At 53.8% G+C, this 26,279-nt stretch overlaps 12 protein-coding genes and 1 non-coding gene across 13 annotated transcripts; 7 read left to right on the top strand and 6 right to left on the bottom strand.

The window, feature by feature from the left end:
* Nucleotides 1-1,052: 1,052 nt before the first annotated feature.
* J4E93_006658 (uncharacterized protein) lies at nucleotides 1,053-2,267 on the top strand (the record flags this gene model as incomplete). Its single annotated transcript, XM_049344569.1, has 2 exons — nucleotides 1,053-1,241; nucleotides 1,311-2,267. The coding sequence occupies 2 exons, from the start codon at nucleotides 1,053-1,055 to the stop codon at nucleotides 2,265-2,267; spliced, it is 1,146 nt and encodes a 381-aa protein (XP_049198223.1).
* Nucleotides 2,268-3,182: 915 nt separating this feature from the next.
* On the bottom strand, nucleotides 3,183-3,303 carry J4E93_006657. Its single transcript has one exon. It is a non-coding gene; the product is annotated as a tRNA-Thr (tRNA).
* Nucleotides 3,304-4,507: 1,204 nt separating this feature from the next.
* On the top strand, nucleotides 4,508-6,274 carry J4E93_006656 (uncharacterized protein; the record flags this gene model as incomplete). Its single annotated transcript, XM_049344568.1, has 1 exon — nucleotides 4,508-6,274. One exon carries the CDS (start codon nucleotides 4,508-4,510, stop codon nucleotides 6,272-6,274), a length of 1,767 nt encoding a protein of 588 aa, XP_049198222.1.
* A 303-nt stretch (nucleotides 6,275-6,577) lies between these two features.
* J4E93_006655 (uncharacterized protein) lies at nucleotides 6,578-7,351 on the bottom strand (the record flags this gene model as incomplete). The annotated part of the gene is made up of 1 exon (XM_049344567.1): nucleotides 6,578-7,351. One exon carries the CDS (start codon nucleotides 7,349-7,351, stop codon nucleotides 6,578-6,580), a length of 774 nt encoding a protein of 257 aa, XP_049198221.1.
* A 661-nt stretch (nucleotides 7,352-8,012) lies between these two features.
* Nucleotides 8,013-9,230, top strand: J4E93_006654 (uncharacterized protein; the record flags this gene model as incomplete). The annotated part of the gene is made up of 1 exon (XM_049344566.1): nucleotides 8,013-9,230. The coding sequence occupies one exon, from the start codon at nucleotides 8,013-8,015 to the stop codon at nucleotides 9,228-9,230; it is 1,218 nt and encodes a 405-aa protein (XP_049198220.1).
* Nucleotides 9,231-9,304: 74 nt separating this feature from the next.
* Nucleotides 9,305-10,672, bottom strand: J4E93_006653 (uncharacterized protein; the record flags this gene model as incomplete). The annotated part of the gene is made up of 3 exons (XM_049344565.1): nucleotides 9,305-9,456; nucleotides 9,513-10,481; nucleotides 10,537-10,672. The coding sequence occupies 3 exons, from the start codon at nucleotides 10,670-10,672 to the stop codon at nucleotides 9,305-9,307; spliced, it is 1,257 nt and encodes a 418-aa protein (XP_049198219.1).
* A 417-nt stretch (nucleotides 10,673-11,089) lies between these two features.
* On the bottom strand, nucleotides 11,090-13,171 carry J4E93_006652 (uncharacterized protein; the record flags this gene model as incomplete). The annotated part of the gene is made up of 3 exons (XM_049344564.1): nucleotides 11,090-12,342; nucleotides 12,395-12,828; nucleotides 12,882-13,171. The coding sequence occupies 3 exons, from the start codon at nucleotides 13,169-13,171 to the stop codon at nucleotides 11,090-11,092; spliced, it is 1,977 nt and encodes a 658-aa protein (XP_049198218.1).
* Nucleotides 13,172-13,677: 506 nt separating this feature from the next.
* On the top strand, nucleotides 13,678-15,216 carry J4E93_006651 (uncharacterized protein; the record flags this gene model as incomplete). Its single annotated transcript, XM_049344563.1, has 6 exons — nucleotides 13,678-13,707; nucleotides 13,766-13,786; nucleotides 13,838-13,852; nucleotides 13,908-14,055; nucleotides 14,130-14,875; nucleotides 14,923-15,216. The coding sequence occupies 6 exons, from the start codon at nucleotides 13,678-13,680 to the stop codon at nucleotides 15,214-15,216; spliced, it is 1,254 nt and encodes a 417-aa protein (XP_049198217.1).
* A 703-nt stretch (nucleotides 15,217-15,919) lies between these two features.
* Nucleotides 15,920-16,612, top strand: J4E93_006650 (uncharacterized protein; the record flags this gene model as incomplete). The annotated part of the gene is made up of 1 exon (XM_049344562.1): nucleotides 15,920-16,612. The coding sequence occupies one exon, from the start codon at nucleotides 15,920-15,922 to the stop codon at nucleotides 16,610-16,612; it is 693 nt and encodes a 230-aa protein (XP_049198216.1).
* A 606-nt stretch (nucleotides 16,613-17,218) lies between these two features.
* Nucleotides 17,219-19,581, top strand: J4E93_006649 (uncharacterized protein; the record flags this gene model as incomplete). The annotated part of the gene is made up of 3 exons (XM_049344561.1): nucleotides 17,219-17,254; nucleotides 17,307-19,303; nucleotides 19,368-19,581. 3 exons carry the CDS (start codon nucleotides 17,219-17,221, stop codon nucleotides 19,579-19,581), a joined length of 2,247 nt encoding a protein of 748 aa, XP_049198215.1.
* A 328-nt stretch (nucleotides 19,582-19,909) lies between these two features.
* Nucleotides 19,910-21,499, bottom strand: J4E93_006648 (uncharacterized protein; the record flags this gene model as incomplete). Its single annotated transcript, XM_049344560.1, has 1 exon — nucleotides 19,910-21,499. One exon carries the CDS (start codon nucleotides 21,497-21,499, stop codon nucleotides 19,910-19,912), a length of 1,590 nt encoding a protein of 529 aa, XP_049198214.1.
* A 375-nt stretch (nucleotides 21,500-21,874) lies between these two features.
* On the bottom strand, nucleotides 21,875-23,728 carry J4E93_006647 (uncharacterized protein; the record flags this gene model as incomplete). The annotated part of the gene is made up of 5 exons (XM_049344559.1): nucleotides 21,875-22,318; nucleotides 22,388-22,614; nucleotides 22,675-23,143; nucleotides 23,239-23,438; nucleotides 23,503-23,728. 5 exons carry the CDS (start codon nucleotides 23,726-23,728, stop codon nucleotides 21,875-21,877), a joined length of 1,566 nt encoding a protein of 521 aa, XP_049198213.1.
* Nucleotides 23,729-24,823: 1,095 nt separating this feature from the next.
* Nucleotides 24,824-26,251, top strand: J4E93_006646 (uncharacterized protein; the record flags this gene model as incomplete). Its single annotated transcript, XM_049344558.1, has 3 exons — nucleotides 24,824-25,114; nucleotides 25,222-25,522; nucleotides 25,608-26,251. The coding sequence occupies 3 exons, from the start codon at nucleotides 24,824-24,826 to the stop codon at nucleotides 26,249-26,251; spliced, it is 1,236 nt and encodes a 411-aa protein (XP_049198212.1).
* Nucleotides 26,252-26,279: the final 28 nt, after the last annotated feature.

Below are 26,279 nucleotides of genomic sequence, written 5' to 3'. Positions count from 1 at the left end.
GCGTACTTATGACCGTAAAGCGTTCTGGTCTGAAAGAAGTCAGTCACTGTCCAACGTGGGGATATAGATAATACATGCCTTGATCTTCTCTGATAGTGCGCCTTCCAAAACGGTCGCCATGCACTCCAGGAAACCACAGACATGATCAATAAGGGTCTCGCAGGCGTACATTATCGGTTCGTCGTCGATATCGTAAACGGTCTTGGAGTACTCGAAAAAGTTGCTCCGCGCGAGTTTGCGATGGTCAATGGTTGTAGGCGCTGATTTATCATAAAATCTGGATCTCTTGGCGGTGATTCTGAACTCTTCCTTGCGCTCGTTGGTCAGTCCAGCCAGTCGTCATGCCATGCGTGAGGAGGGCGGCGCAGGTGGTGGTAGCGTCGCCATAGCGTTCTACTGCCCAGGTAGACTGCGGAGGGTGGAGGGGTGGTAGAGGTCTTGGGGGTCGGATGCGCGGAGGGGTATCTTCTAAACCAATCAATGCTTCGGGCGGGTGAGAGGCCTGCTTGGGCAGGTGCTGTTCGTTGATGATGGGCGTGGGACGCCGGGGAGCTACTGCGTGAGGATAACTTTGACCAGTACTGCGTCGGGCTGTTGGGACGCTTGCGTGTGTCGGTGCTGTTGGAGGAGAAGGATAGAACGCTGAGAAACTAATGAAAGCGACTGCAAGGGACTAGCGGTGAAAAATGGTGAGTGCACATGCAGTGTTTGAGTAGGTAAGGTTTGCTTGGCGCGTGGGTTGGGAAGGTGCGACGCACCACATCCTATCTCACCTCGCGGCATCTGCTCCCTCTTCGCTTCTTCTCTGTCAATCTTCGTCCTCTTCCTACCATATACCCGGTCCTTCTGATTTATGTCTGCCAGTCGTTTTCGCCGCGTCCATTCGGTTCTTCCCTTCTACTGATCCTTACCCGCGTTGCGTCCATTTCCTTATTGCATTTTGCCCGCTTTCCACTTGCTGATGCTTAGCTGCACCGCCTAAAGTTTGCATATCGCATCTGGCATTACTTCGCTGGCTCGGTACTTCACTATCCTACGTCCACTTCGAAGAGATGGTGAACAACGAGGCGCTCGAGCGCAGCGGCGATGGCATCAACGAGAAACTTACAGGCTTCAATGCCCTGGCGACCAAGGACAAGATGAAGCGATTCCTCGTTGAACTGAACGCCACCATCCCCAGGTTCAAGGACCAGGGTACGGCTGACTGGGAGCAAACCCGAGCTAAAGAGCCGGTATCGCGAGTACCTCGAAACGGTATGATCGTGCATCGCTGCATCTACTCCTCGTCCGCTAACTGACCTTCCTTGCAGTCCGCCGAGCTGTTTGTAACGAACACTCCTACAACACCCTCAGCGAAGCGCCCAGCAGCGGCATCGCAGCTAGCGGCATCGCAGCCAGCGGCATCAAAGCGCGTAAAGCGTGCAGCACAAGCAGCAGACGGCGGAGACAGTAGCGAGCAGGCCGGCGACGACCCCCAAGCCACTATGCCAAGTATGCTCTCGCGTCTATTTGTGACAGACGCAGTGCAGCTCTCGACACCTATACTGGCCTGTCTCAACGCCCTGGGGTCTCCGCTGAGTGCTGTCGCGGTGCAGAAGCAGGACAGCGATGACTTGACGACCAGCCTCTCTCCATTGGTTGAGCCCATCTCTATGCTCATCGCGGCTCGGGACTCCATCATACCAACACACAGCTACCTCGATAACTTCGGTCGGTTGGCTGTTGCACTACGCAAGCACCCAGTCACTGCCCCGGCCTGCCTTGGACCCTTCCTCGCCGGTCTAAACTTCACGCTTGTCGAGAGCCAAGAGAACGCAGAAGAGTCGGGGGACACCAGCACGAGCCACCAAGAGGCTGCAGTCCTAGCTGAACTGGACGTCCTCTCGAACGAGGTCAACCGCGCTTTCGAAGTGTGGCGTGCCAAGTTCCCCCCGCCACCTTCCGACTCGTTGCTGTACCCAGTCGACTTTGACAAGGATGAGAGGATAGCACTGAGAGCATTTGGCAGAAAGTACATTACGAAGAACCCCAAGCTCGAAAAGAAGGGGGCGGCGAGAGCTGTCTTGCTCGCTGCCTACAAGGAAATATTGGCAAGCTGGCCGGTCGAACGAGGGGGGTCGCTGGCGTCGGCAAAGAGCGTGTTGGTAGAGGCAAGAAAGAACGTCGGTCTACTCAAGGGCAAGCCTCTGTCTAGCAATACTCCTGATTATGAGATGGGCGATGAGGAGGAGGACCACGGGGAGGCGCCATGCGCGGAGTACGAATGAGAGGACGGCTGGGGAGACGACTGGGAGGGCGACTGGGAGGACGACGATGAGGAGTAACAGAGGGTTAACCTGCTATCGCCAAGGGAGTAGTGAATCGGGCGCACTTCAAGCGTACGCGTCTTCGAGAACACTGTCGACTTAGTAATATCTGCATACTTCTAATATTCTCAATTTTGTTTGCGTTGTGAAATGGATGTGTGAGGCTGTGCTGCTGCACAAGGTTCTCCGTGTGGTAGTGTTGAGGCGCTCAGATCTCAGACTGGGTGTTGAAGGGCCAGAAGGAGGAAATGGACTCGTATCTTCGAATGGGGGTATCGTCCTTGATCGCGCGCATGCGTCCCGATATCCTGTTTGTTATGCTGAATGTAGGTTGTACAGAGGGAGTCAGGGACGACTTGTGCGATCATGAACGCATGGTTGTGTGTGGGTCGCGGAGCAGGGCGCTCGCGAACTCTGGTACAGTCGCTGCCCCATGGTACTCAGACAATCACTACAATAACTTATTAGCGAAGAGCCACACAACCCTATGACAGTCTTGACGACAGGAGCTACATGTACAGCCCTGCATCAGATGACAACAAGGACAATGGATATCCAAGTCACACCAACAGGCCGCTGGGCATCTAGCAGTAGATTATTGTCGCAGAATCAGCCGTTCTCGGCGAACATGCCGAGGCCAACGTCTATGTTATCGGCAAGCTCCTAAAAGATGTGTTTTGGGAACAGATTAACCAGGGTTCATCTAGATAGCGGGCGCTCTTGCAGCCGTTCTGCCAACTGCGATATTCTGTTCCAGCCCGCCACAATAGCGCGATTCTCTTCGCAGCACTATCTAGAGAATTGTTGTAAGTACATTGCGAAGTCATGGCATGCATTCTAGCAGAAAAAAAAAACTTTTCAGCAAAAAGAAGAAGTTGCCTTCGGCCAGAATTGAACTGACGACCTCGTCATCACGTGACGTCCCTTTCGGGGCTAGCTCGATCCAAGTTGGATCTAGCGTTACTAGTGACGCGCTCTACCACTGAGCTACGAAGGCGACGATGAGGATTTTTGAAACTGAGAAACATATAATGGGCGTTTTCTTTTGTGCTCTTTCTATTGAGGTCAGAACGGACTCGAACAGACGCAGTAGTAGTTGTAGTGTGCTCTTTCTTCGTGACGGACGTCGGAACACCAAACCCACAGCAGCCGCACTCGCTTAGCTTCGGGTGGGGAAGTCGCATATTTCGGAAAAAAAGAGGAGCGTGAACAAGTCTTTCTACTGAGCAGAGCCATGGGCGTGAGATAGAGCAGTTCCAGATTATATACGTCTCGTGGCGCCCCCTATCTGTCAAGCGTCGCGCTTTGTTGTTCTATAGGCACGTTCGACAAAAGAGGAACACGCTAGCTTTCACACAGGGCTACTGCTGGTAGCTTCATTTCGCGATAATCATAGTCGGAGTTACTTCACAGCAGCGAATAGATACCCTTGCTACTTAGACTCATTCGCGAAGAGAGTCGCGTTGGATCAGCGTCGCGCTGTCTTTGTCGAATGAGACGCAATCACAGTTTCAGTGCCAGCGCGCGTGGCAGCGAACTACATCAACACGATCGCATCAGCGACGTAAGCGCATGACATTAGCAAGACATGCAAATATGATGTAAATGAAAGCACGGGGTGGATCTCCGAGTTTGTGTGGAGGTGGATCTGGGGCGGATGACCAGTTAAGCGCAAGCTCATTCACATGCCACCGCGAGCCCGCCAAGGCACCAAATTAAGAACCTGGCGATTGAGCCTCTCCCGCTGATCGCGTTCCTTTCTGCCAAAACCCCTTCAAACACGACTTCTCCCAACACCGCGACACTTCCACTAGACAGATTTACTGCCAGGCTCCGAATCCTGGCTTCGACCATTACCATTCCCAATATTCCACTACAACCATCTATGGGCTCTGCTTCCTTCGCCGCGACCGCTTTCCTACCCACCGCTCAGCTTACCGCAGTTGGCTCTTTCTTCCCCTACACCGCACTGAGCTCAGGCCTAAACAAGACGGACGCCTCCTTCGCATCGCTGGTCCGGCTAGGGGTAGGAGTTCCGCCGTGAATCTTCGCGGCGGACTGTAATATTGGTTTGCCCAAGACCGGCGTTGGATGTGCGCGAACTCCTCTCCGAAGCGTGCGCAAATGCTGACTTGAGCAGAATACGGGCGCAGCTTGGAGAGTGACAACTCTTTATCGCATTACCCCTCACTACCGTTACAATGGTTTTCGCATTCGACCAGAACGATGCCCAACTTCCGGCCAACGCGCCGCGAAACCCTGAGCCTGCCATGCCCGAAGAGGACAGGTTCGCTTCAGGACCCATGGACATGAGCCCGCCCAAAGCGCCCCTCCACGTAGGAACCCCGCCGATCAACATCGTCAGTCCTATGCCACAGCGCGCAGTGCAGCCCGGCCCCGAAGGCAAGCAGCAGGGACCAGACAAATTGGATTTCGATGCCGTGTTCAAGAAGGCCCAGAAGAACAAGAAAAAGAAAAAGAAGGGTCTGAAAGCAGGACTACAAGCTACAAGCGTCACCCGGGGTTTCCACACTCCAGTCACGTCTGGTGGGGAGGAGTCGGACTACTCTCTGGCCACTACACCGCGCTTCGGACCTGTGCGCTCTGGACTTCCCAGCGTCACCAGCAGCCCAGCGCTTAGACCCCAGTCCACTGCGGGAGGCATCAGCAACCTCAAAGCCCAGCTGGAGGCGCTGAACCTAGGCCCAAGGAGCGATTCACCCATGAAGGATTCCCCAGGAAAGGGTGTCGCTATGAGCAGGGTCACATCGCAGTTGTCGAGCAACACGAGTATGTCCGGCCGGGAAAGTGACAGTGACCGCACGGAGATGGAGAGCTACGAGATCGACCTCAACGCAGAAGACTTCAGCATTGACACGCTCTCCAAGGCGTCGACCATGTTGAACAGTGGCATGGCGCGCAAGATGACGGCCGAGGACTTTGAGCCGTTGATGTGTCTGGGCAAGGGCAGCTATGGCACTGTCTTGCTGGTCAGGCAGCGCGCGACAGGCCGCCTGTTCGCGCAAAAGCAGTTCAAGAAGGCGTCCATCACCGTGCATAAGAAGCTCATCGAACAGACCAAGACGGAGCGAAATGTCCTTGAGAGCGTGAACCGTCACCCCTTCATTGTCAACTTCTACTACGCCTTCCAGGACCAGGAGAAGCTGTACCTCATTCTGGAGTATGCCCAAGGCGGCGAGCTGTTCCACCACCTCGCTGCTGAGCGCATGTTCTCCGAAGACGTGGCCGCCTTCTACATGGCTGAAATGGTGCTTGCGCTCGACCACCTTCACCGCACAGTCGGCGTCATTTACCGCGACCTAAAGCCAGAGAACTGCCTCCTAGACTCCGAGGGCCACCTGCTCCTTACTGACTTCGGCCTGAGCAAAGTCAGTCTTGACGAAGACAGCCCCTGTCGCTCCATCCTCGGTACCGTAGAGTACATGGCTCCAGAGGTTGTTCAAGGTCACGAGTACGGCGCGGCAGTCGACTGGTGGTCCCTAGGCGCACTCGGCTTCGATCTTCTCACTGGCGCTCCTCCCTTCACTGGCAACAATAACGCTAAGATTCAGGAAAAGATTGTAAAGCAGAAACTCGCCCTGCCTTACTACCTCAGCGCCGACGCCAAGGACCTCCTCACTCGCCTCCTTCGCAAAGATCCCAAGAAGCGCCTAGGCTTCAACATGGCCAAGGATCTGCCGAACATCAAGAAACACAGGTTCTTCCGCAAGATCGATTGGAAGAAGTTGGAAGCGAGGGAATTGGAGCCGCCGATTCAGCCACTCATCACGGATCCGGAGTTGGCGGAGAACTTTGCCCAGGACTTCACCGACCTGCCGCTGAGTCCTGTTCTGACGAAGAAGTTTGACGACTTGATGTTTGAGAGTCAGGCTTCTAGCAATCCTTTTGGTGGGTTCAGCTTTGTGGCTAGCCAGAGCCTGTTGGACAGTGGAGAGTGGGGATATTAGAGGGATAGGAGGATTATTGGCTTTAGTGTTTCTTGTTTCCTGCATGCTTGTTTAGCTCGTTGTTCTCGAAAAGATCGTAATAGAGCACCATCACTATGCGATAATACAGGGTTCAAGATCAATGGTTACTAGATAGAATTGTGTTTTCGTAGGTTGCTGAACCATCTTATTCCAAACTCCGTGCTCGTGCCGTCATCGGTATCATGCGCAAGTATTCATACAGACTGTAAACCAAGTGGGAATCGTTGAATCGAAAGAAATGTCGTTCCAGTCCTCCGCCCTGAGCACTTAAGGTGTTTGTATCTAGGAGGTGGGGGCAGCGGCGGCGGCGTAGGACTCGCCGCTCTTCTCGTTGCTACCCTCGGCGGGCTTCTCGCTGCTCTCAGTAGCGACACCACCCTCACTGGCAGGCTTCTGCTTCTTAAGGTCGGCCAAATGCCTAGCCTCGTTGTGGACGTCCATGACAGTCTTGTTACCCTGCTCGTAGAAAGCACGGAGCTTCTGTCCGGTGGGTGTTGAAGCAGCCTTGTCGAAGTAGCTGGTCATCATGTTGAAGGCAGCGTAGCCCTTGTTTGTTATGCCCAACTTTTGGTCGACGACTTGTGCCTTCTGTGTAGCCTGAGTCTTCTGGTCGAAGTTGTTGAGGACGTTCATGAACTTGGTGCTGTAGCCGTTCTGCTTGTCTGCTGCGAGAGCCTTCTCGATAGCGGTGTCGGAGATGGCATAGCCGTGGGCGAGGTACTCGGCGATGATGCGTGCGCGGGGCTTCTGCTCCTGCTCGATGTGGTGGTCGCCGTCCTTGGCGTCGTCGGCGGAGGCGGACTTCTCGCCGGCAATCTCGTCGATGCTCTTAGCAGACGTGACCTGGACCGAGTTGTGGCCGAGCTGTGTGTTGTCGAGGAGGAGGGCGGTCTTTGCGGCGGCGGCCTTCTCGAAGGTAACTGAGGCAGACTGGGTGTCGTCGCCTGAGGGCTTTACGCTGAGCGACTGGATCTTTCCGCAGAAGGAGAAGAAGCTCTTGATCTCATCCTCGCTGGTCTTGGTGGAGATGTTCTCGACGTTGACGGTGGCAGCCATCTTGATGTATGTGTGAGGTGTTTTGAGAGGGATTTGAATGTAGTGGTATAGTGGTTGAGGGGTGTTGTGAGTCTTTGAGTGATGCGGTGGACAGGGTGTGTTGGCGAAAGGGTCTATTTGTAGCAAGAGGGGTATGCAGCAACCTGCCAGTTCAAGGAGGGCGCAGCCTAGCAACACGCATGGCCGATGACGTACGCGGGGCGGTGCTAGTGGCGTCTAGATGCCCACAGCTGGCGGGAACCTTCACGAAGCGCCTCTTGGGCCGTCTTGCATGTGAATGTCTACCATTGCTTCTTCGTACGTAGTTTATGGCGCAGGCTGTGGCGCATCGTTGCCTGATGCGAGTATTCTTGCGAGCTTATGAGAAACAGTGGATCATAGCTTCATCTGGCATCTAGAGACTTGGGCTGAGGGCGAGACGCGGAACTCGCGTTACCTTATTCCGTAGAATGTGAATTCACCCAGTCAAAACATTCGCGCATAAGAATTGGTACAGAAATGCACTGTATATACTGTGTCGAAAGTGATGCGTTTATGAGCTCCATTGCTCCACGAAACCTCGGCTTTAGCAAACGTCATAGCTCCGTCTTTCCAAAACATCTTCCATGAGCTCCACAGGCTTCCAATTCACATCACTCTCATAGCGTCTACGCCACTAACCATGGCTACCAAACTCATCTCGCCGTCTCCACGATTAGCGCAGTCATGTCTGCGCCGCACACGACACCTAGCCCCGGCCTTATCGCGACTTCCGCAGCGCCGCTACATCTCCGCATACGGCTACGAGCAAGCCAAAGCCCTCACCTTCTCCGAATATGGCGAGCCTCCCGCCGTGCTCTCGCTTCACGGCCATTCCATCTCGCCGCCGCATAGCAACTTCATGACATTGCGCTTCCTCGCTTCGCCCATTAATCCCGCCGATATCAACCAGATCCAAGGCGTATACCCTTCGAAGCCGTCCTTCACCACCAACCTAGGCACACCCAACCCAATCGCCGTCGCCGGAAATGAGGGCGTGGCGGAGATAATAGCATTGGGCGAAGGAGTCAAGAAGGAAGGCTTCAAGAAGGGCGACTGGGTCTTCATGAAAGGTCCTGGCTTCGGTACATGGCGAACACACGCAAGCGCCACCACGAACGATGTCGTAAAGCTCGACGATCAGATGCGCGAAGGTATCACCGCGATCCAAGCCGGCACCGTATCCATAAACCCATGCACAGCATACCGCATGCTTCGCGACTTCACAACCCTCTCGGAAGGCGAGTGGTTCATACAGAATGGAGCGAACTCAGGTGTCGGACGTGCCGCCATCCAACTAGGCAAGAAGTGGGGTTACAAGAGCATCAACGTGATTCGTAGCCGGGAAGATAAGAGCAAGGAAGAGGCCATGAAGAAGGAACTTCAGGAGCTGGGCGCAGACGTCGTCATCACGGATGCAGAATTGCAATCGCAGGGCATCAAAGACCAGGTCAAGGAATGGACAAACGGCGGTCGCTCTCCTATCCGCTTAGCATTGAACTGCGTAAACGGAAAGGCCGCTACCGCAATGGCCAAACTGCTTTCTTCCTCTTCGCACTTCGTTACCTACGGCGCGATGTCGAAGCAGCCTTTGACTATTCCCGCGTCGATGCTCATCTTCAAGGACATTCACTTCCACGGCTTTTGGGTAAGCAGGTGGGCGGAAAAGCATCCTGAGGAGAAGCAGAAGACGGTTGCCGATGTACTGGATATGACACGCAAGGGCGAGTTCAGAGACATGCCTGTTGATGAGATCAAGTGGGAATGGGATACCAAGGGCGAAGAGTTGATAGGCAAGGTCAAGGATACTCTGGAGGGCTACAGGGACGGCAAGGGGATTTTCGTGTTTGGCAAGACGTAGACTTTGCAATTTCCAAAGATATATACATATGTCCAATTGTGGGGTCGTAAGACTATGGTACTGTCCACCGAGCTTTATTGCAAGAACACTCTTGATCCGTTGTTAGGCAAAGGTGCCCTGAACAGCACGAACGGCCTCTCTCTGTTGTCCGTGCCAGGATAGAACGACGAACTGAAAGCAAGCTGGTTGTCGGTGAAGTAAAGATAGCCATCGCTTCCAACGGACACTACAACACGTCAGTCCTCGTTCAAATACAACCAGCAGAATAGAAGCAGGACTTACTAGAATCCACCCAGCTTATCCTCGGGTCCCTCACAAACAACGCCATAGACGCATTCTTCGGGTTATGGAACCCAATCTCATTCTGCTCCATATTCCCCGCATAGATGAACCCATTCGTATCCGTCTCAAACCCATCGCTCACACCCCTCTCCCCCCGGTTATTCACAGAACCCAGCGCCAAAAGCTCAGACGTCTGACTGCGGTCCCTTAGACGCTCGGTGGGAATACTGTATAGCGTGCGTCCGCCAACAGGGCCAAAGTACAGGTGCTCTCCATCAGCAGACAAGGCGATACCGTCGCTTCCCAACGGGACAGTGGTGAGTGGCAGACCAGGACCGGGGATGTAGTATTTCGGTTCGCCCCAGACATATGGCACGAAACCCCGCTCTGCTCGCGACTCTTGTGCGCCGTCGAGGTGGCGCCAGCTCTCGCCTGTGCCTAGGTCTACGATGACGATTCCATTGCGGCCCTCGGATGAGGAATCGGTTATGTACGCGACTCCCTTTCCGGATTCAGTGACGTGAGGGCGTAGGTCGAAGCGCACGTCGTTGAGGTATGAGTCTGGATATGCGACTGTGGCTGGGAAAACGATGGTTTGGATCACCGTATCGGACTCGATGTCTACACCAACGAGTTTGGGACCGCCTGTGGATGCCAAAACGAGTGTGCCTTCTTCGCTCAATGCGCGGCCTGTGTCTAGGATCCAGAGCCGATCTTGGGGGTCGAGGACGACGCTTTGGACGCCAATGAGGTAGTTCTGGTAGTTTGCGCCAGTTGGTGGGGTCGTCGTGTAGTTAATGGCTCCGTTTGGCGGGCTGTTGATCTCGACGCTTGGGTACGGCGTTTCGGTGCCGTTGGCGGTGAGCTCTGCTACGGCATGTCTGTTGTTGGTGCCGGTGTTGGTGTTGTTGGGATCGAGACCTGCTGGGTAGTTTGAGAATTTACGACCGCCTTTCGAGACGGTGATACCTGGGACTGATGTTAGTCGTCGTGTCTTTGTGAGACTGCTGTGGTGTGTTTGTACCGGTAGGCCATTGATCGTTGTAAAGATGGACGATCTCAAGAGGTGGGCCGGCAACACCGGGATCAGAACGAATGCGTTGTGCGCTGCATAGCGCAGGAACCAGAGCGCTCAACGTCAACACGGAAACAGGCAGCATATTGGATGCGACAACAATTCAGTGGCGGGTATCAAGAACGACGGCATGATGGTTGACACAGTGGTTTATATAGCTTTGAGCATGCAAGCGCGACCTGTAAACATTACCTCAGAGGTACCTGAACGTCAGTTTGCGGCTCGGCATTCTTAGTCTTCCACGTCATGAACATGTCAGGTACCAGGATAAACTTGGGGAGCTATTGACCTCGGGACGATCTGATGTGGATTTGAGGCTGCATGTAGGGACACTATCCGCTTTTGGTCTAAGTTGTTGGCGGCTCACCCCGCTTCTGCTGGGTGCAGGTGTGATGCAACGCCATTGGTGCTATGTAATGCACGTTGCAGATGGTAACAGTTCCGCCTGATCTGATATGCTTTCCTACGGATGTACATTTACTACTTTCTCTCCCAACGTCGTCTAACCAACCCACTCTTTAACGACTTCTTTCAGAGAAGCATTGTCGCCTGTCTCACTCCAAGTATGCGATTGCTCCCCGTCTTCTGCTTCCGACGTCGCATCTACCGCCAGCGCAGTCACCTTCAGTTCCCCGTCATTGAGGTCAACTTTAATGTTCCTTGTAGACTTGGTGCCTTTCTTGGTTTCCTTGCTTTGAAGGATCGAGAGCCGTGGGTTCTGAGTTCTCGTCTGCGCGCGTGAGGCATACTCACTCTTCAAAAGTCTGTGCGCAATATGTAAGGATAGAACCCAATCCAGATATGACTTCAGCTCCTCGACAGTAGCAAACTTGTGCTGCTGGAACAAGCCAAGATCAGAGCTAAGAGCGGATGGAAGGGTAAGCTTATGCTCTGTGCCAAATGTCGGTTGGCCGATGATCGTGCGTGTAACGATGACCAGACTCTCTGGCTGTGTGCCGTTCGGGGCGGGTAGGGTCAATGTCGCTTTTCCATCGAACGGCTTCATAAAGATCTCAAGCAGCTGATCGGTTGCGGACATGCCTTTCTTCGGTGTCGTCTTCAAACTCTCCGAAAGGTTCGCCCAAGACGTCTCACGCGTAGTGTCCAGGCTCGCATCCAGGCCTGCGTTGTTCAGTGTTTTGGCGACGACACCAAGATAGACGTAGAGCGAGTCGACACCTGCAATGTGATTCGATACGGCAAGAAGCGTGCGCAGCAAAGGTGGAGGAGGCTTATCCCGCTTTTGGCCTGTCAAGGGAGGTGGAAGCTGCGATCTCCTATAGAGACGCATGCTGTGCTCATGGGCTAGGAGCAGTCGGAGCGCCTCGGCGATGTTGCGAGCCAGCCAATCGTACTCATGCCCTTGGTTGCTCGCTATAGGATCGTCCCGGGGTACGCAATCGATGAGCAGCTTTCGATCTTGCGATGCATTGCCCATGCTAGGCACGTCTATCTGAATGACAGAATCCCGAAACTCGACACCGTAGGCTCGCAGTTGCCGAGTTTCGAGACTCATTTCATAGTACAGTTCTTCCTCTAGTAATGAATCACGGGCAAGTTGTATAGACTTTTCCAGAGACTGAGCGGAGTTTTCGCCGTCGAGAGGGAGTTGTGATGTGCCTGTCATTTTGCCATTGACACTGATTCGCACGCGGAATGTCTTTGGTTTGAGCGCGAGACTCGGATCGAGAATGATGCTGCCGTCCTTCTCCATCTGAAGAGGGGCAAAGCCACGCGCTTTAAAATGGCCGCTTGCTGATAAATTGTTAGCTTGAGGAAAGCGACGCGACGAATGAGCAGTCTTTACCTTCGGGAAGTCCATAACGCACGGCAAAGGGCGAATGGCGTACATTCTGGCGCAGTCGCTGAATGGGCCATCCCTTATCGGAGACGGACACTATCTCATGCCAGTACTTCGTCTCTCGCCGTATCTCCTTCTCCAAGTGTTTTGCGGCCTTCAATATTTCGTCCACCGAGGAGTCGAGCGCCCCCATGCGTGCTCCCTGGGCAGCTATCTCTTGTTTCGAGGCGAGATCTTGGAGCCGTTGTACTTCGTCTGGCTTACGAGTGCGATGTTCGTGGTTTTCCTTGCTCATGCCGAAAGAGCCGAGTGGTATGCCCTGGTTCAGGCCTTGCTCTCGAAACGTCGGGCTGAAGAAGTTGAGGGCGCGCTTGTTGGGGTCTTGGGAGAGTATGAGGGAAACGAGATCGAGCGCGTTGGTAGCAGCAAATTTAGCCCATCTATCTTTGGTCAGTATTGGTCTCCTAGACAGCGCGTTCGCGTTCAGACGTACTCCAGATGCCCATACATCTCCTGCCCGGCTTTGAACACCTTCTCTAGCTGCTCCTGCCGCGAAGGTGCCTCCTTTTCCTTCTTTTCCTTATCAACTCCCTCCGCAGCGTCATCCGGTACATCTTTGCCCGCGTCAATGTCCTCCTGTAGCGACTGTTCGGTGATGTTGCGCAAATGCCCGCGTTCGCTCGCTAGCTGCTCGATCTTGAACAGCAGGTCATCCTGCGTCAGCTCCTCCTTCTTTGGGGCCGGCCATGGGCGCAGGGCCACGTCGTTCAGTGATGAGTCCATCTGGACTGCGACTCTGGAGGCAGCCGGGTAGCTTGGGTGAAGCTGGCTGGGTTCCTGTGGTTTGTCCGACACGGTGGGCCCTTGCATAAAAGCCGTCCCCCAGTAGCGGCCGTTGCAGATCGCCGCTTATCGATTGCGGCTTCACCCATGCAACCCACGAATGGCACACGTTGCACGCGCACTCGTGGAGCAAAAGCAAGGTAGCTGTAGCTTTGTAGAAAGGGAACAAGCAGCTTACAGGCGTTAGTGTACCGTCGCGCGGGGATGTCACCGGGTCACATGTGCATGGCCCCTTCCCTCTCCAGCCACTAACGGCGGTCTCCGATAAGCTTGGACAGACAGCTTAGGTCACAGTGACAACTCAGTCACAGTGTCCTTCACCTCTCCTCATTCCTCTTTTACCGATTGAGACTTTGCAAGATGACTACCAGATACCGCGTAGAATGTAAGTCCCAACCACGGCTACATTCCCCAAAGGTCGACTCAGAGACAAGACCGCTGACTTGATGGTTTCCCGTGTGGCAGATGCCCTCAAGGTGTGTATAAGTTACAGGGACAAGCGTCTACCTTCAGATAACTGACATATCCCGAAAGACCCACAGGAGAGACCAGCTCGTGAGTATCCTGTGACACCGAATCCAAATGCCTAGCTAATGCACGATACAGATAGAGTGGATCAAGGTGATGCTCTTTCTGCTTGCTAGAGAATGCGAGCTACGTACTTATACTACCTCAGGGTCTCCTAGCTGTGCCTTTCGTCTTACACTCCCATCCAACAGCAGTATTCGAGCCCAACGATGAGTCAGTCGAGCACCAAGCCAATATTGCCCAGCGGCGGTATGCCGAAATTCTACGGGACGTTGAGGAAATCATCAACGACCACAGTATGTCATGAAACCATCCAAACCGCGCGAGTTCGGGCGGTCTACGGTGAAATGGCATGGTTAACGCAATTTAGTCCAACATCAGAAAGATGGCAAACCCGACAGATCAAAGTTGAAGCTTCTCGTTCCAACAGTAGCAAACTTCTTCACGTCCTTAGCATTGCATGATGCTTTCATCTGGCAAGACCAGCGGCGCTTTATCAGCCACCGACGTTTCGTGCCCCCGTCTTTCAACGACGTGCGTCTAGTTCTGAACACAGCTCAAGTAATGAGTCTCATCCGCAACGGTCCACTAGAACTCGTGACGTTTGACGGAGATGTCACCTTGTATGACGACGGCAAAGACTTGACAGAAGACAACCCAATCATTCCCAAGATTCTGCAGCTCATGCGTCGTGGATCAAAGATTGGCATTGTCACAGCTGCAGGGTACACGGAGGCAAAACCATACTATGGCAGACTGTACGGGCTCCTAGACGCCATCCAGGCATCCGATCTGCCCCTAGAGGCTCGACAGAATCTGATCATCATGGGCGGCGAAAGCAACTTCTGTTTCAAATTTGACGAGAATAGTCCGGTCCTGCTGCGCCTGATTCCCAGAGAAGAATGGCTACTTAAAGAAATGCTTTCGTGGCATGAGTCGGACATCAAGGACCTGCTCGACTTGGCGGAAGTGTCTCTGAGGGACACTGTCAAAAACTTCCGCATGGAGGCAAATGTCGTCCGGAAGGAGAGAGCGGTTGGCATTGTACCAAAGGACGGGCACAAGTTCTGCCGAGAGACACTGGAAGAGACCGTTCTGATTGTGCAGAAGATACTCGTAGGTTTTGAGACCATGTGCGATGCTTGCAGTGCTGACGTGGCTAGGAAATATCCGAGGTCGGCCAGCGTCTCCCCTTTTGCGCGTTCAACGGCGGAAACGACGTATTCGTCGACATCGGAGATAAGTCCTGGGGTGTCCTTGCCTGTCAGCGGATCTTCGGCGGGATTGAGGGCAGCAAAACGTTGCACGTTGGCGACCAGTTCTTGAGTGCTGGGGCAAACGACTTCAAGGCTCGGTTGGCATGTACGACGGCGTGGATCGCGAACCCACAAGAGACGTGCCAACTGCTCGACGAGATTGCCGAATTGGACGAGGTGCATCAGCGAAAGACAAGATAAGAGTGGCCCGGATCAGGTTGTGCATAGCGATGACATCAGGTTGCTTCGGAAACTACGGCAATAGGGGTCGTCCATGTGGCGGGTAAACTTTGGAGGGGTACACGGCTGCAGTGCGTGTTTGAAGCATGTCGCAGCGAGAGCGATATGGGCCTAGATAACCGTTGAAGATCATAGAAAGGGTCTCAATCAAATCGATATGCGGAGGCAGATGGCGACATGCGATGCGCGTCCGGCACGGCTCTCCTGCATTATGCCTTGACGCTGACTCGGGTGGCTGACCCACTGCATTCTCTGGTACAATTGTCGCGCTAGAAGCTCGAAGGTGACGCGCTGCAGGCACGCATTCATGCAGCGCTGCACGACGGTTGCTGACGCGCGCGTGTTTTGTCCACGTCTTGTTCCTTTTGATATCAGGGCAGCAGGCAGGGCGTGTCCCTGGGGAAGGTCGAGGCTGGCGCGCCGTATCCGCAGCGCCTCTGGGTGGTGCAGGGCGCTGATCCCTGCTAACCGTCGTGTAATCCCTGGCCCGTACTCCGCTTCACGAAAGCACCTCCTGAGCTTCCACCCGCCTGCGGCTTCTGCGAGACTCTCTCATCTGCTGCCGCGTCGCTCCCAGCCTTCAATTGCCTCCACTCCACCGCACCTTGGGTTTATTGATCGCCCACCGCAATTTACCACACGAGTCTCCCACCACGACACTGCAATGGGCTCCAACAAGTTCTCCTTCAAGCCACTGACGCTTTCGCCCATCAACTTCTCTCTGACCGAGGGCACGTCGATACCCGCGCCGCTCGACAGCCCGCCCGAGTCACCTCGCCCGCCCACGCCTGGAAAAGGCCCACTGTCGTCGCATCCCACCCCAAAGTCGCCTGGCTCCCCGCCGCAGACAGAGTCGCCGCCGCCAGGCAAAGCGTCAGAGGACTCGGCTGATGGCCACCTCCAGCAGAGCCGCACCAGCGATGCGACCAGCGCCATGTCCCCCACGAGCCCTTCGAGCAAGCGGCCTGCATCCGTCCGCAAGTTCCTCGGCATTCGGACGCTGTCGTCCAACGACAGCTTGAAGTCGGACCAGAGGCCGGGCTCGCCGGCTACAATCAACAGCCAAGCACCCAGTCTCAGCAGGAGGAAGAGCGGCAGCTGGTTCGGCAAGAGGAAGACATTCATCTCCGGATCTGTTCCAGAAGGCACTGTGGATTCCACAACCTACTCGAATGGCCGCACCGTCTCCCAACCTGCCGTACAGGCTGCGCAACCACCCAAGCCCAAGGGCCCACCGCCTCCAGCTCTGCCCGGCCTGAGCTCCTTCGGTGTCAACGAAGACACGCTGAGTCTCGGCGCCGATGACATGTTCAAGAACATAGGAAAGGCAGATGCGCCCAAGTCGACACGATGGTAGACGCCGAAAACACTTTCAACGGGGGCATGTTGATGATGCATTTCTAACGGGTTTCGAGTTTAATGTCCTTATTGTTTATACCTTTCACGGGCCACAGGTTGGAGTTTTGAAAATTTGTGGCATCATTATTTTGGCTTGCATGTGCACAACGATACCCCAGTCGATACAGTATAGCGATGAAGTGGCACGTATGAGTGCGTCCGAGATGAGATCTTGTGGCGACTGGGGAGGACGACGGGGTTGGCAGCCTTCCTTTACTCTGGCTTTACATATCACTACCTGCTAGCGTTCCCTTCGACAGTGCGTCTTTGGCCATGGCATCTCTCGCCGCCGGTCGCTATAAATAAACACTCTTACCTTACTACCGCCTCCACCTGCCTCGTATTCGAGATAATCAGACGTCAACAATGCAAGATACGTACCCCACGTGGCGCGGACCAGGCGCGTTGCTGCGGTGGGCTAGCGCGAAACCCTGATCACAACAAACATTGCATAGGCGGGTACGGGTGCATCAACACCAGCCCTACCCCCCTCGGCCTCCCGCCTTGCTGACCCGCGACGTCGCGAACAGACGATAATCGCTGCACAATTGTCACAACACATACTATGGCCGACCCGGGAATGTTCTCGGTCCGCCGTCAGGTCAGTCTAGTGTGCGACCCCCTCTCGTCGCATCTCCTAACCACGCGCGCAGACTCTAGGACCAGTAAACAACAACTCCTCCGCGATTCCCATGCCCGCATCCGCCATGAAGCGCTCGAGCTCCATCAACAACACGAACCAGCCCCAATTCCCTCCGAATCATGCCCGGTCGAAGAGTGGGAGTAGAATGTCCCTCGCGCCCGGTCGCCCGAGCCAGCCGCTCTTCCCACGCTCATCCTCCGGAACAGATCTCGCGCAAGGCTTCCAGTCAGTACATCGCAACTCGACTAGCAACTTTGGCGCAAGCAGTGCGCGCAAGAGTTTTGCGCCTGGTGCCTCCATATTCCAAACACCCGCCCCCCCTTCGGGGCCGAACTTTGAGCAGAGCGCACAACGGCGGAGCAGCGTGTTCAAATCGCGAGCCTCGCATGTAACTGGACAATCTGGTGTCAAACAATCCTTCTTCCAACAGGCGCCTATGCCATCCGTTCCCCCGACAGACCCACGGCGACTTAAAGATGCAAGCACCCGTCAGCATATGGCTCAGGAGCTGCTCGAATACCTGACCCAAAACAACTTCGAGATGGAATCAAAACATGTCCTCTCAGCGAAAGCCATGACTTCGCCAACGCAGAAGGATTTCAACTGCATGTTCCAATGGCTCTACAACCGAATCGATCCCAGTTATCGCTTCCAGAAGTCCATCGATCAGGAGGTGCCCGTCCTGCTGAAGCAGATGCGCTACCCGTTTGAGAAGTCGATCATGAAGTCCCAGATCGCGGCTGTTGGTGGAAACAACTGGTACACATTCTTGGGTCTTTTGCACTGGATGATGCAATTGGCACGACTGATGCAGGCTTATGAGGCCGGTACATACGACGACGCTTGCTTCGAGGCTGGCTTCGACGTCTCCGGAGACCGCATCATCTTTGACTTCTTGTCGGACGCCTACAGCACTTGGCTGTCCGCAGAAGACGACGATGACGATGAAGAGGCGCAGAAGAAGCACATGGAGCCTCATATCCGGACAATGGCCGCCAAGTTCGACGCCGCAAATGCCCAACATCACGAGCAGGTCGCTCTTCTTGAAGCCGAGCACAAGTACCTGCAGGATCAGATCGAAGAACTAGGAAAGTCCGGCCCCCGGATCCAAAAGCTGGAGGAGCAAATCCGCATCCTCGAAGAAGATCGCGTCAAGTTTGAGAACTACAATAACTCAATGGATGCCAAGGTCAAGAAGTACAGTGACCGCTGCTCATTCCTGGAGAAGTCCATCGAAGAGATTGAGGCTGAACTTGAGGCCTCAGAGAAGGAGCAGCAAGAGCTCCAAGCTATCATTGACGGTCGAGGCATGACCATTGCGGATATTGACCGTATGGCAAATGAAAGGGACCGCCTTGATACTTCTCTCCAAGCGACGACAGTTCGTTTAGAGGAGTCTAAGAAGCGGGTTGCAGAGAAGGAAATCGCTGCATCTCGCAAATTGGATGAGCTCGAACAAACAATCGAGCGGTATAACAATCTGGGCTACCAGATCGGCGTCATCCCTTCTACGGCTGTCAATGCCAAGGGGCAAGACTACGAACTTGTCCTCACTATCACAGATGGCCCCAACTTCTCAGGGTCACAAATGGGTGGCTCCTCACAAGACGCATCAGACCGTCTTCTGCACGACGCAGGCACAGGGTACTCACCAGCACATCTGCTAAACCTCGACCTCCGTGGCACAGTCAAAGCCAACATAATCGCACTCCGCAAAGAGATTGCCGAACGACGCAACCAAGCCCTAGAAGCCGACATGAACAACCACGATCTTCTCGACAAGATCAAGGAAGCCATGGACGACAAGCAAGCTGAAGTCGAAGCACTCGGCCACCGCGTAGCTCAAGCAGAAGAAGAGCTAGAAAAGCTCCGCGAAATAACAAACACGCAAAAGAGCCAATCTGACGCACAGATTGAGCGCATGGAGAAAGAACTTGGCCGCATGCGTAGCGGTCTGGGAGAGAGCGTCCAACTCATGGTACAACGAGAGATGGCTGTCAACATCGAGTAAGTTCTTTACCCTTTCCCCGTGTTCGACTTTCTATGACAACAAGCTAATCATCTACATCAGATACGAACAACTCCAACTCCGCGCCAATGCCCTCCGCGAAGAACTCCACACAGAAATCGAGCGCATGCTCGACGACATCGTGCGCTTCAAACTCCACGTACAGAAGAGTTTGGAGGAGTACGAGCAGTTCATCGCTGATGAAGTGGAGCGTAGCTGTGAAGAACAAGACATGCTCGCTGAGGGTGAGGACGAGGACATGGTCGAGGAGGCGTGAAGCACGTCACCGAAAACGTGATTGATACGAGCGATGGGTTAACGAGTTGGCTATGAGCTTATGATGGAGTTTCTGGTGCTGGATACCACGCTGATGCTGTTGATTGGGAGTTTGCAAAGGGACCTTTTTGGGAGGGTTGTTTTTACGGATACCTTTCTGAGATACCTCTTAGCTTTTTGGCTTAACTTATTCGATGGTTCGTTGTTTACGATTATATATGTAAATCTGATTACCTTTGCATATCTTCATGTCTCTTCTTCAAATAATATGTGGGCATGCCCCTCTCTTCTCATTACCCCAACGTCCAACACCCCAATACATACATCCACTACCCCCCAATCAACCCCCTCCCACTCGTCATCATCATATTACTCAACAGCTCCACCTGACTCTTCAGCGCCGCCATCTCTGTAGTCTTATCTTTGATCTCCTTCGCCCTCTCCGCCAACTCCGTGGTCTTTTCTTTGACCTGCTTCGTCCGCTCCGTTAACATGCGTCTCAGCTCTGCATTCTCCCGCCTCAGTTGATCGACTTCTATATCGACGGCCTCAGGAGGATTCGGTGGTGGCGGACCGCGACTGTCGAGCAAAGGATCGATGCGTGAATCTTTTCGGACGAGTGGGAAGGGCGCGGGCGGTTTGAGGGTGTGGGAGGTGGGGTGGTGGTATGTGTTTTGCAGGTGGGGAGCGGGTCGTTGGGCTGATTGAGAAGTACTGGCTGCAGCGTTGAGTTGTACGGTATCGGCGATATCGGCTTCGGCTTCGCCCTCAGCCTCGTCGTCTGAGCTGTTGAGGCCGTCGCCGACTTGTTGGCCTGCTGCTTTCCGCGCCCGCTTTATCTGCGCTCGTATGTTGTATACGTCGCGCTTGAAAATGTATATGCCTGGCAGTCTTGCTTGTAGCACTTCGACTGTCCTTCCCACGCCTCGGTCGCGTCCTTGGTTCGGTTCGCCTTTCCGTAGCATTTCTTGTTCGACGATCCTCCACACGAGACCTCCACGCTCGAGGCTATGTTGTGGCTTCTTCGGTGCCTGGGTAGATGCGCTGGGTATGTCTTCGTCGCCGTCGGCTTCCGCGTCCACGTCTTCGAGGGTTTCCTGATTTTGCGTCAGGTTCGACTTGGCGAGTTCCTCCTTCGCTGTTACGCCTCCGACCCCGATGCGCCCTCCTACTACACCCCACGTTCTCTTCCGTTGTACAGCCCATCCAGCACTCTCGCGCCCGGGGTGATTGTGTTGTGATTCGCCCACGCGCAAGAGCCACGTGCCGTCGTCCTGTTTCTTGCCCTCAATCCACATCTTGCATCCAGTCTTATAGCTGACCCTGTTCTTCCTGACCCTCGTCTCGGCTGTAAGCTTGTGTGTATTCTTCGGCTGGCCATAGCAGACGCAGGCGAGTTTGATGCGCGACCGGTTCTTAGCCGTCGTATTGATGGATAGCGCATATCCGTTTTCGGCGGCGTGCGACTGCGCATAGTCGTGAAGGGCTTGCCATGAAGGGTGTATCGAGTTTGAGGGCGGGAGCATAGCGAATTGACGGTCGGACGCGTCATTGTCTAGGGGTGCTTGTGCCGAATTGTGCTGGATGCCGATGTAGGATGCTTCGGATGTAGGGCTATGGATCCTGTAGTCGTGATGCTGTCCGGCTAAGCCATGCTGGAAGCTTTCGCGCTTTCCAGGCGTGTCGTCTGGGGAGTAGCTGTTATCGTGCTGTTGCCTGTGGTCGTTCATACTGGCAGCATGTTGGGCGTTGACGGTGGTGGGCTCGCAATAGGCTGCCATGTTGCTGTGGCGGGCTGCGACATGATGATGCGACGCGGCATAGGCATCGTAAGGTGGCTGTTGGTTCGCGATGGCGTTACCGTGATTGTACGTGGGGACTTGGTCGAAGTTGTGATGGCGGGCGAAGGTGGCTGCCATGGTTGGTTTGATATGGAGCGCTCTCGCCATGTTCCGGATTACTTCAGCCACGGCCGTTTGTCGCTGTTGGAGATATCCGTCAGGTCTGCGCACATGGCGATTATCTCCAGAATATGAGCTATGCGACTTTGGTCAATGCTGCCATATTTGGGTGGAGAGTTCCCAGGCTCAGACATATTCGTCGCTGGTACGTCGCTCTCTGCGCTTCAGCCGATTGGCTGCTCGGAACTCGAGCATCAATGTTGCCCTCACAACCAAGCAAAGCAAAACGCGACAGCACATTAATTTTACTACGATTACGACTACACCGCGTGAAAAATGCGATGGATTCGTGGATTCCGCAGTTCGTATACTCCGACGCAGACTAAAGTTGCTCTACTCTCGCAAGGTGACGTCCACCCACATGTCCTTGATCTCCCATAACCCGAGCGAGTTGAACGTCTTCCATGGTTCCAGTGGGTTGGTCAACGACAGATCAAAGTGTCTCAACAACTCAAAGATGCACTTGTGTATCTCGATCAACGCGATGTTGCGTCCCAGGCAAAGCCATCGACCGTACCCAAATATCATATCGTTGGTTTTCGTCATTCTGGTCAGACGGTCTTTCGCATCCTCGTCGCTTGTATCAATCAGCCAGCGTTCAGGACGGAAAGTACCACAGTCTTCGCCGTAGAGAGCGCGGTTGTTGCGGTGCATCGTCCAGGCTGAGTAGCCGACCAAGGTGCCGCCGGGGATGTGATACTCCTTATTATCGATAGTCACGACATCTCCTTCATTCGGAGTGACTCTTGAGAAAATGTTGGCGACTGGTGGATGTATCTGCAGGGTGTACTGTTAGCGCATACTGGCTCAAAGATCCTTGTTCTTTCCAGAAAGGACGAGACGTACTCGCATTCCTTCACGGACGACAGCGCCTAAATATGGTAGGCGGCGCACCTCTGCATCTGAGATGATGCCAGGAGATGCGGGAGCCGTGCCGCTTCTGACGGCTTCATCTATCTCAGATTGCAGCTTTGCATACACGCGCGGATGGCTCATGACATAAAGCAAAATGGTCCGAATGGCAGCAGCCGTAGTGTCAGATCCAGCGAGAATCTGCTCGAAGACTTCTTGGACTAAGCATGGTAGATCAGTCGACGCCCAGCATCGTGGATTATAACACTCATGTCACTTACAAAGATCGTTTCCAGAGAGACCATGGCGGACGAATGACGCAAACATATCAGACTTGTCTTCAGTTGACTTCAACATCCTGGAGTCGACTATCTTTCGTGCTTGAGCCATCATGTTACCGAACCCACTGGCATCCTTCTCCGATGGACTGATAGCGGGGCCGATGATGGGCGTATCTCTGAGCCAGGCTATACCAATCGCGAAAGCGGTGTTTCCAATCTTGAGACCCTCTTCACTCGATTTCAGGTAGTCTTTGAGGTCTTTGTCGGCATTCAAGTCACCGAATGCTTCTCCCAGTCCTACATGACTGATTACGTCCAATGTAAAGAAGGGGATCTTCTGAGCTAGATCCATGGCCTGGGATGGTTTCGTTGACGCTTTTGGGGCCGCATACTTGCGCACCAAATTCACAAGTTCTTTCACATGGATGTCTATTGAAGGCTCTAGTGTTGGATTCTCTTTACCAGAGTACTGCAATACGTTAGTAAGTGCAGATCGGTCACGCAGCTGCTCAAATTTCCGCTAGAGGTGCGCAACCTCATCATCCAGATTGTGTATCCACGTACCCCGGCTGTCATCTTCTTCCGTCTGGCATCATGGCTATCGTTGTCGCAATCTGTAAAGACATTGTCTTTCCCCGTCTCAAACCGAGCACTATGATAGTACCATGGTGATCGCTTATACGGTGAGCGCACGGCATTGATCCGTGCCCAGTATTCTGGGTCTGATGTTATGAGGTGGTTCGGTGCGATCCTGGCAATCGGCCCTTATGAGGAGTATCAGTATAAGGCCACCAGATCGCGTAGCACTTTTGGCTTCCTGACACGTACCGTACTTCTCGCAAACCTCGCCGTAGTACCTGGGAGATTGGCCACCGATAACAGCTCTGGAATGCCACAGCCAAGAAAATCCCGTCGTCCTGGGTCCGGCGAAATGTCTCAGACGCAAGTACTGTCGTATGCGGCCGATAGCGAAGAACGCCACAGCGACAAATGCGATGGCGTACAGGCGCTGTGAGACGCTGTCAAGCAATGACTCGGGCGGAACAGACTCCATGGCTTGCCTGAAGTGATGTCAGAGCGCAAGGATTTGAAGTTGCAAATGATGAATGGGAGTTCTTCCCATCAGTGGGGCAACCCTTCCTGAAAGCGCGGGCGCCGTTGTGCGCTATGAAAACTAGCGGAGAGCGTTGCTGCAAGCTCCTATTGAACCATTGTCACTGGATCTGATCGGTGAGGCACCAATTTGAGGATTGGAGAAGATGCGGAGCTCGCAGCTGCATGGTGACCAAGCCATGAGTTGTCAACACCTTCCTCGGTGTGCCCCACCAACGAGCAACGTTTGACGGAAGTCATGGCGACATCTGGAACCAAGTCCAATCCCTTACAGAGGATAGCGGGAACCGGAGTAGTTTGCAAGCGCCGCGGCATGTCAAGACTGCTCGCGCTAGCGTCGTGTCCTTGATTATCAAGGTTCCCCCAGCCGAGCGATTGAGGCACGCAACAAGCTGATAGGGTGAGTTACAGCAGCAATGCAGCGACAAGTCTCGTCTTACACGAAGCAGTAATCCACTCTCGATGTTTTCGCAATCAATGGTCGTCCGGTCGCGAAACTTACTACAACGAATCATTCGGTGGAGAACACTCCGGTCGAAAACCGGGCTACGATGCGTCGTGTCGAGCCTGCAGGAAGCTCCCGCAATCTCGGTCCACAACCACGTTTTTGCCCTTGTATGCACGTTGGTGTGAAGCACTTCGGACCTCAGCGCCATTTCGTTCTAGCCCTGTGGAGAGGCGCACCTTCATCATGTTACCGTCTGGGCAGGGTCTTCGTAACGGCACCTACCGGTATTAACCATTTCTTCCTTCTGTTAGCTGTCGTTATGAGTTTTTCCGTACCTTTACCGCATCTGAAGTCATTCGAGACCCATCAAACGACGTCATAGTGGTTTTTGTATACTCGCTTATCTACTTGCCCCATTTCGTTCCGTGCCGTTGCTGTACGATTGAGGCACAGTCGCGGCTATTGTCTCTGGCCTCGATAGCCGCGCTAACAGTCGCTCGAAGAACTTTTGAAACATACAAAACTTGTGCCGACCTATTTGCCATTAGCGAAGTTGTTCAGCTTACAGAGTGGGACACAATCTCTAACATGACAGATCTTGGAAAAGGGAAAGAGAAGGCAAGTGAGCACGAGTCAACAACTGCACCATCAGATAATCCAATTGCTGGAAATGGCTCCGCGAACGTTGCGGCACCAAATGCTGGAACTGCATCACCACTAAAGGAGATTACTGTATCATCTGACGCACCAGAAGAGGCGACCACCTCACCAGATCCAGCAGAAGCATCTGCTGGTCAAGCAGTCCCAACGGGGCTTCCCTCAGAAACAGTGGAAGGTCCTGCACCAACAGCGGAAGTTGTCAATCCACTCGTGTTAGTTGTAAGTATTCTAAACTTTCCTTCACACAGTTTCATCGTTCAGACATGATGCGCCACAGAAAATCGTCGCGGCTCAGTATCTTCTCAAGAAGCTCCTAACATCGGCAGGATAGTACAGACGCCGACTCAGCTCTAGGCGACGATGACGCTGTAAGTGACACGACATCCATCGCCTCAACCATCCATAAAGGCCGCTTCGAAAATGGCCGCCGTTACCACAAGTACCGTGAGGGCGAGAATGATTACTGGGGTCCCAACGATGAGATCCAGAATGATCAACTCGATATCGCGCATCACATGTTTTTGATCATGCTGAACCAGAAGCTGCATCTGGCACCTATCAAAGAGCCAAAGAGAGTGCTGGATCTTGGATGCGGAACGGGAATATGGTGTATGGACATGGCTGACGGTATGTCTCTTGCTCCTTACTTCTTCATCTGGAACCGCTTCGACGAAATCCCTCTCTTAGGTACTATAACTAACCCGATACCCAGAATACCCCGGCGCCGAGATCCTCGGCGTAGACCTCTCCCCAATCCAACCGCAATTCACACCCCCAAACTGCAAATTCGAAATCGACGACGTGACCCTCCCATGGACATACACCCAGTCCTTTGACTTCATCAACATCCGCTCCTTGTACGGCTCTATCGGCGACTGGCCAGCACTATATGCGCAAGTCTACAACATCCTTGAGCCAGGCGGCTACCTCCACGAGATGGAAATGAGTATTCAATTCAAATCCGACGATGGCACACTGACCAAAGAACACGTTTTGTCTCAGTGGAGTGATCTCTTCCATGAAGCATCTGAGCGTTTTGGTAAATCTTTCTACGAGGTCTGGAACTTGTCGACGTATATTCGTAATGCGGGTTTCAAAGACGTGGAAGAGCGAGTGTATAAGGTTCCGGTCAATGGGTGGCCGGCTGATCCTCATATGAAAGAGTTGGGGAGGTGGAATTTGCTGCATATCACGCAAGGAGCGGAGGGCTGGGGACTGTATCTGCTGACAAAAGTCATGGGATGGTCGGTCGACGAAGCTCAGATTTTCTTTGCTAAGTTCAGGTCGGGGGTGAAGGAGAGGAAGGTCCATGCGTACTTTGAAGTCGTGGTAATTCATGCGAGAAAACCTTGGTAGGGGGAAGATGAGAAAGCGCCTATACGAA

The sequence above is a fragment of the Alternaria ventricosa genome, assembly GCF_023758065.1.
Source record: "Alternaria ventricosa strain BMP 2768 chromosome Unknown scaffold_11, whole genome shotgun sequence".
Lineage (NCBI taxonomy): Eukaryota > Fungi > Ascomycota > Dothideomycetes > Pleosporales > Pleosporaceae > Alternaria > Alternaria ventricosa.
The sequence above is the reverse complement of the archived record's forward strand: the minus strand, read 5'-3'. Positions and strand labels throughout refer to the sequence as shown.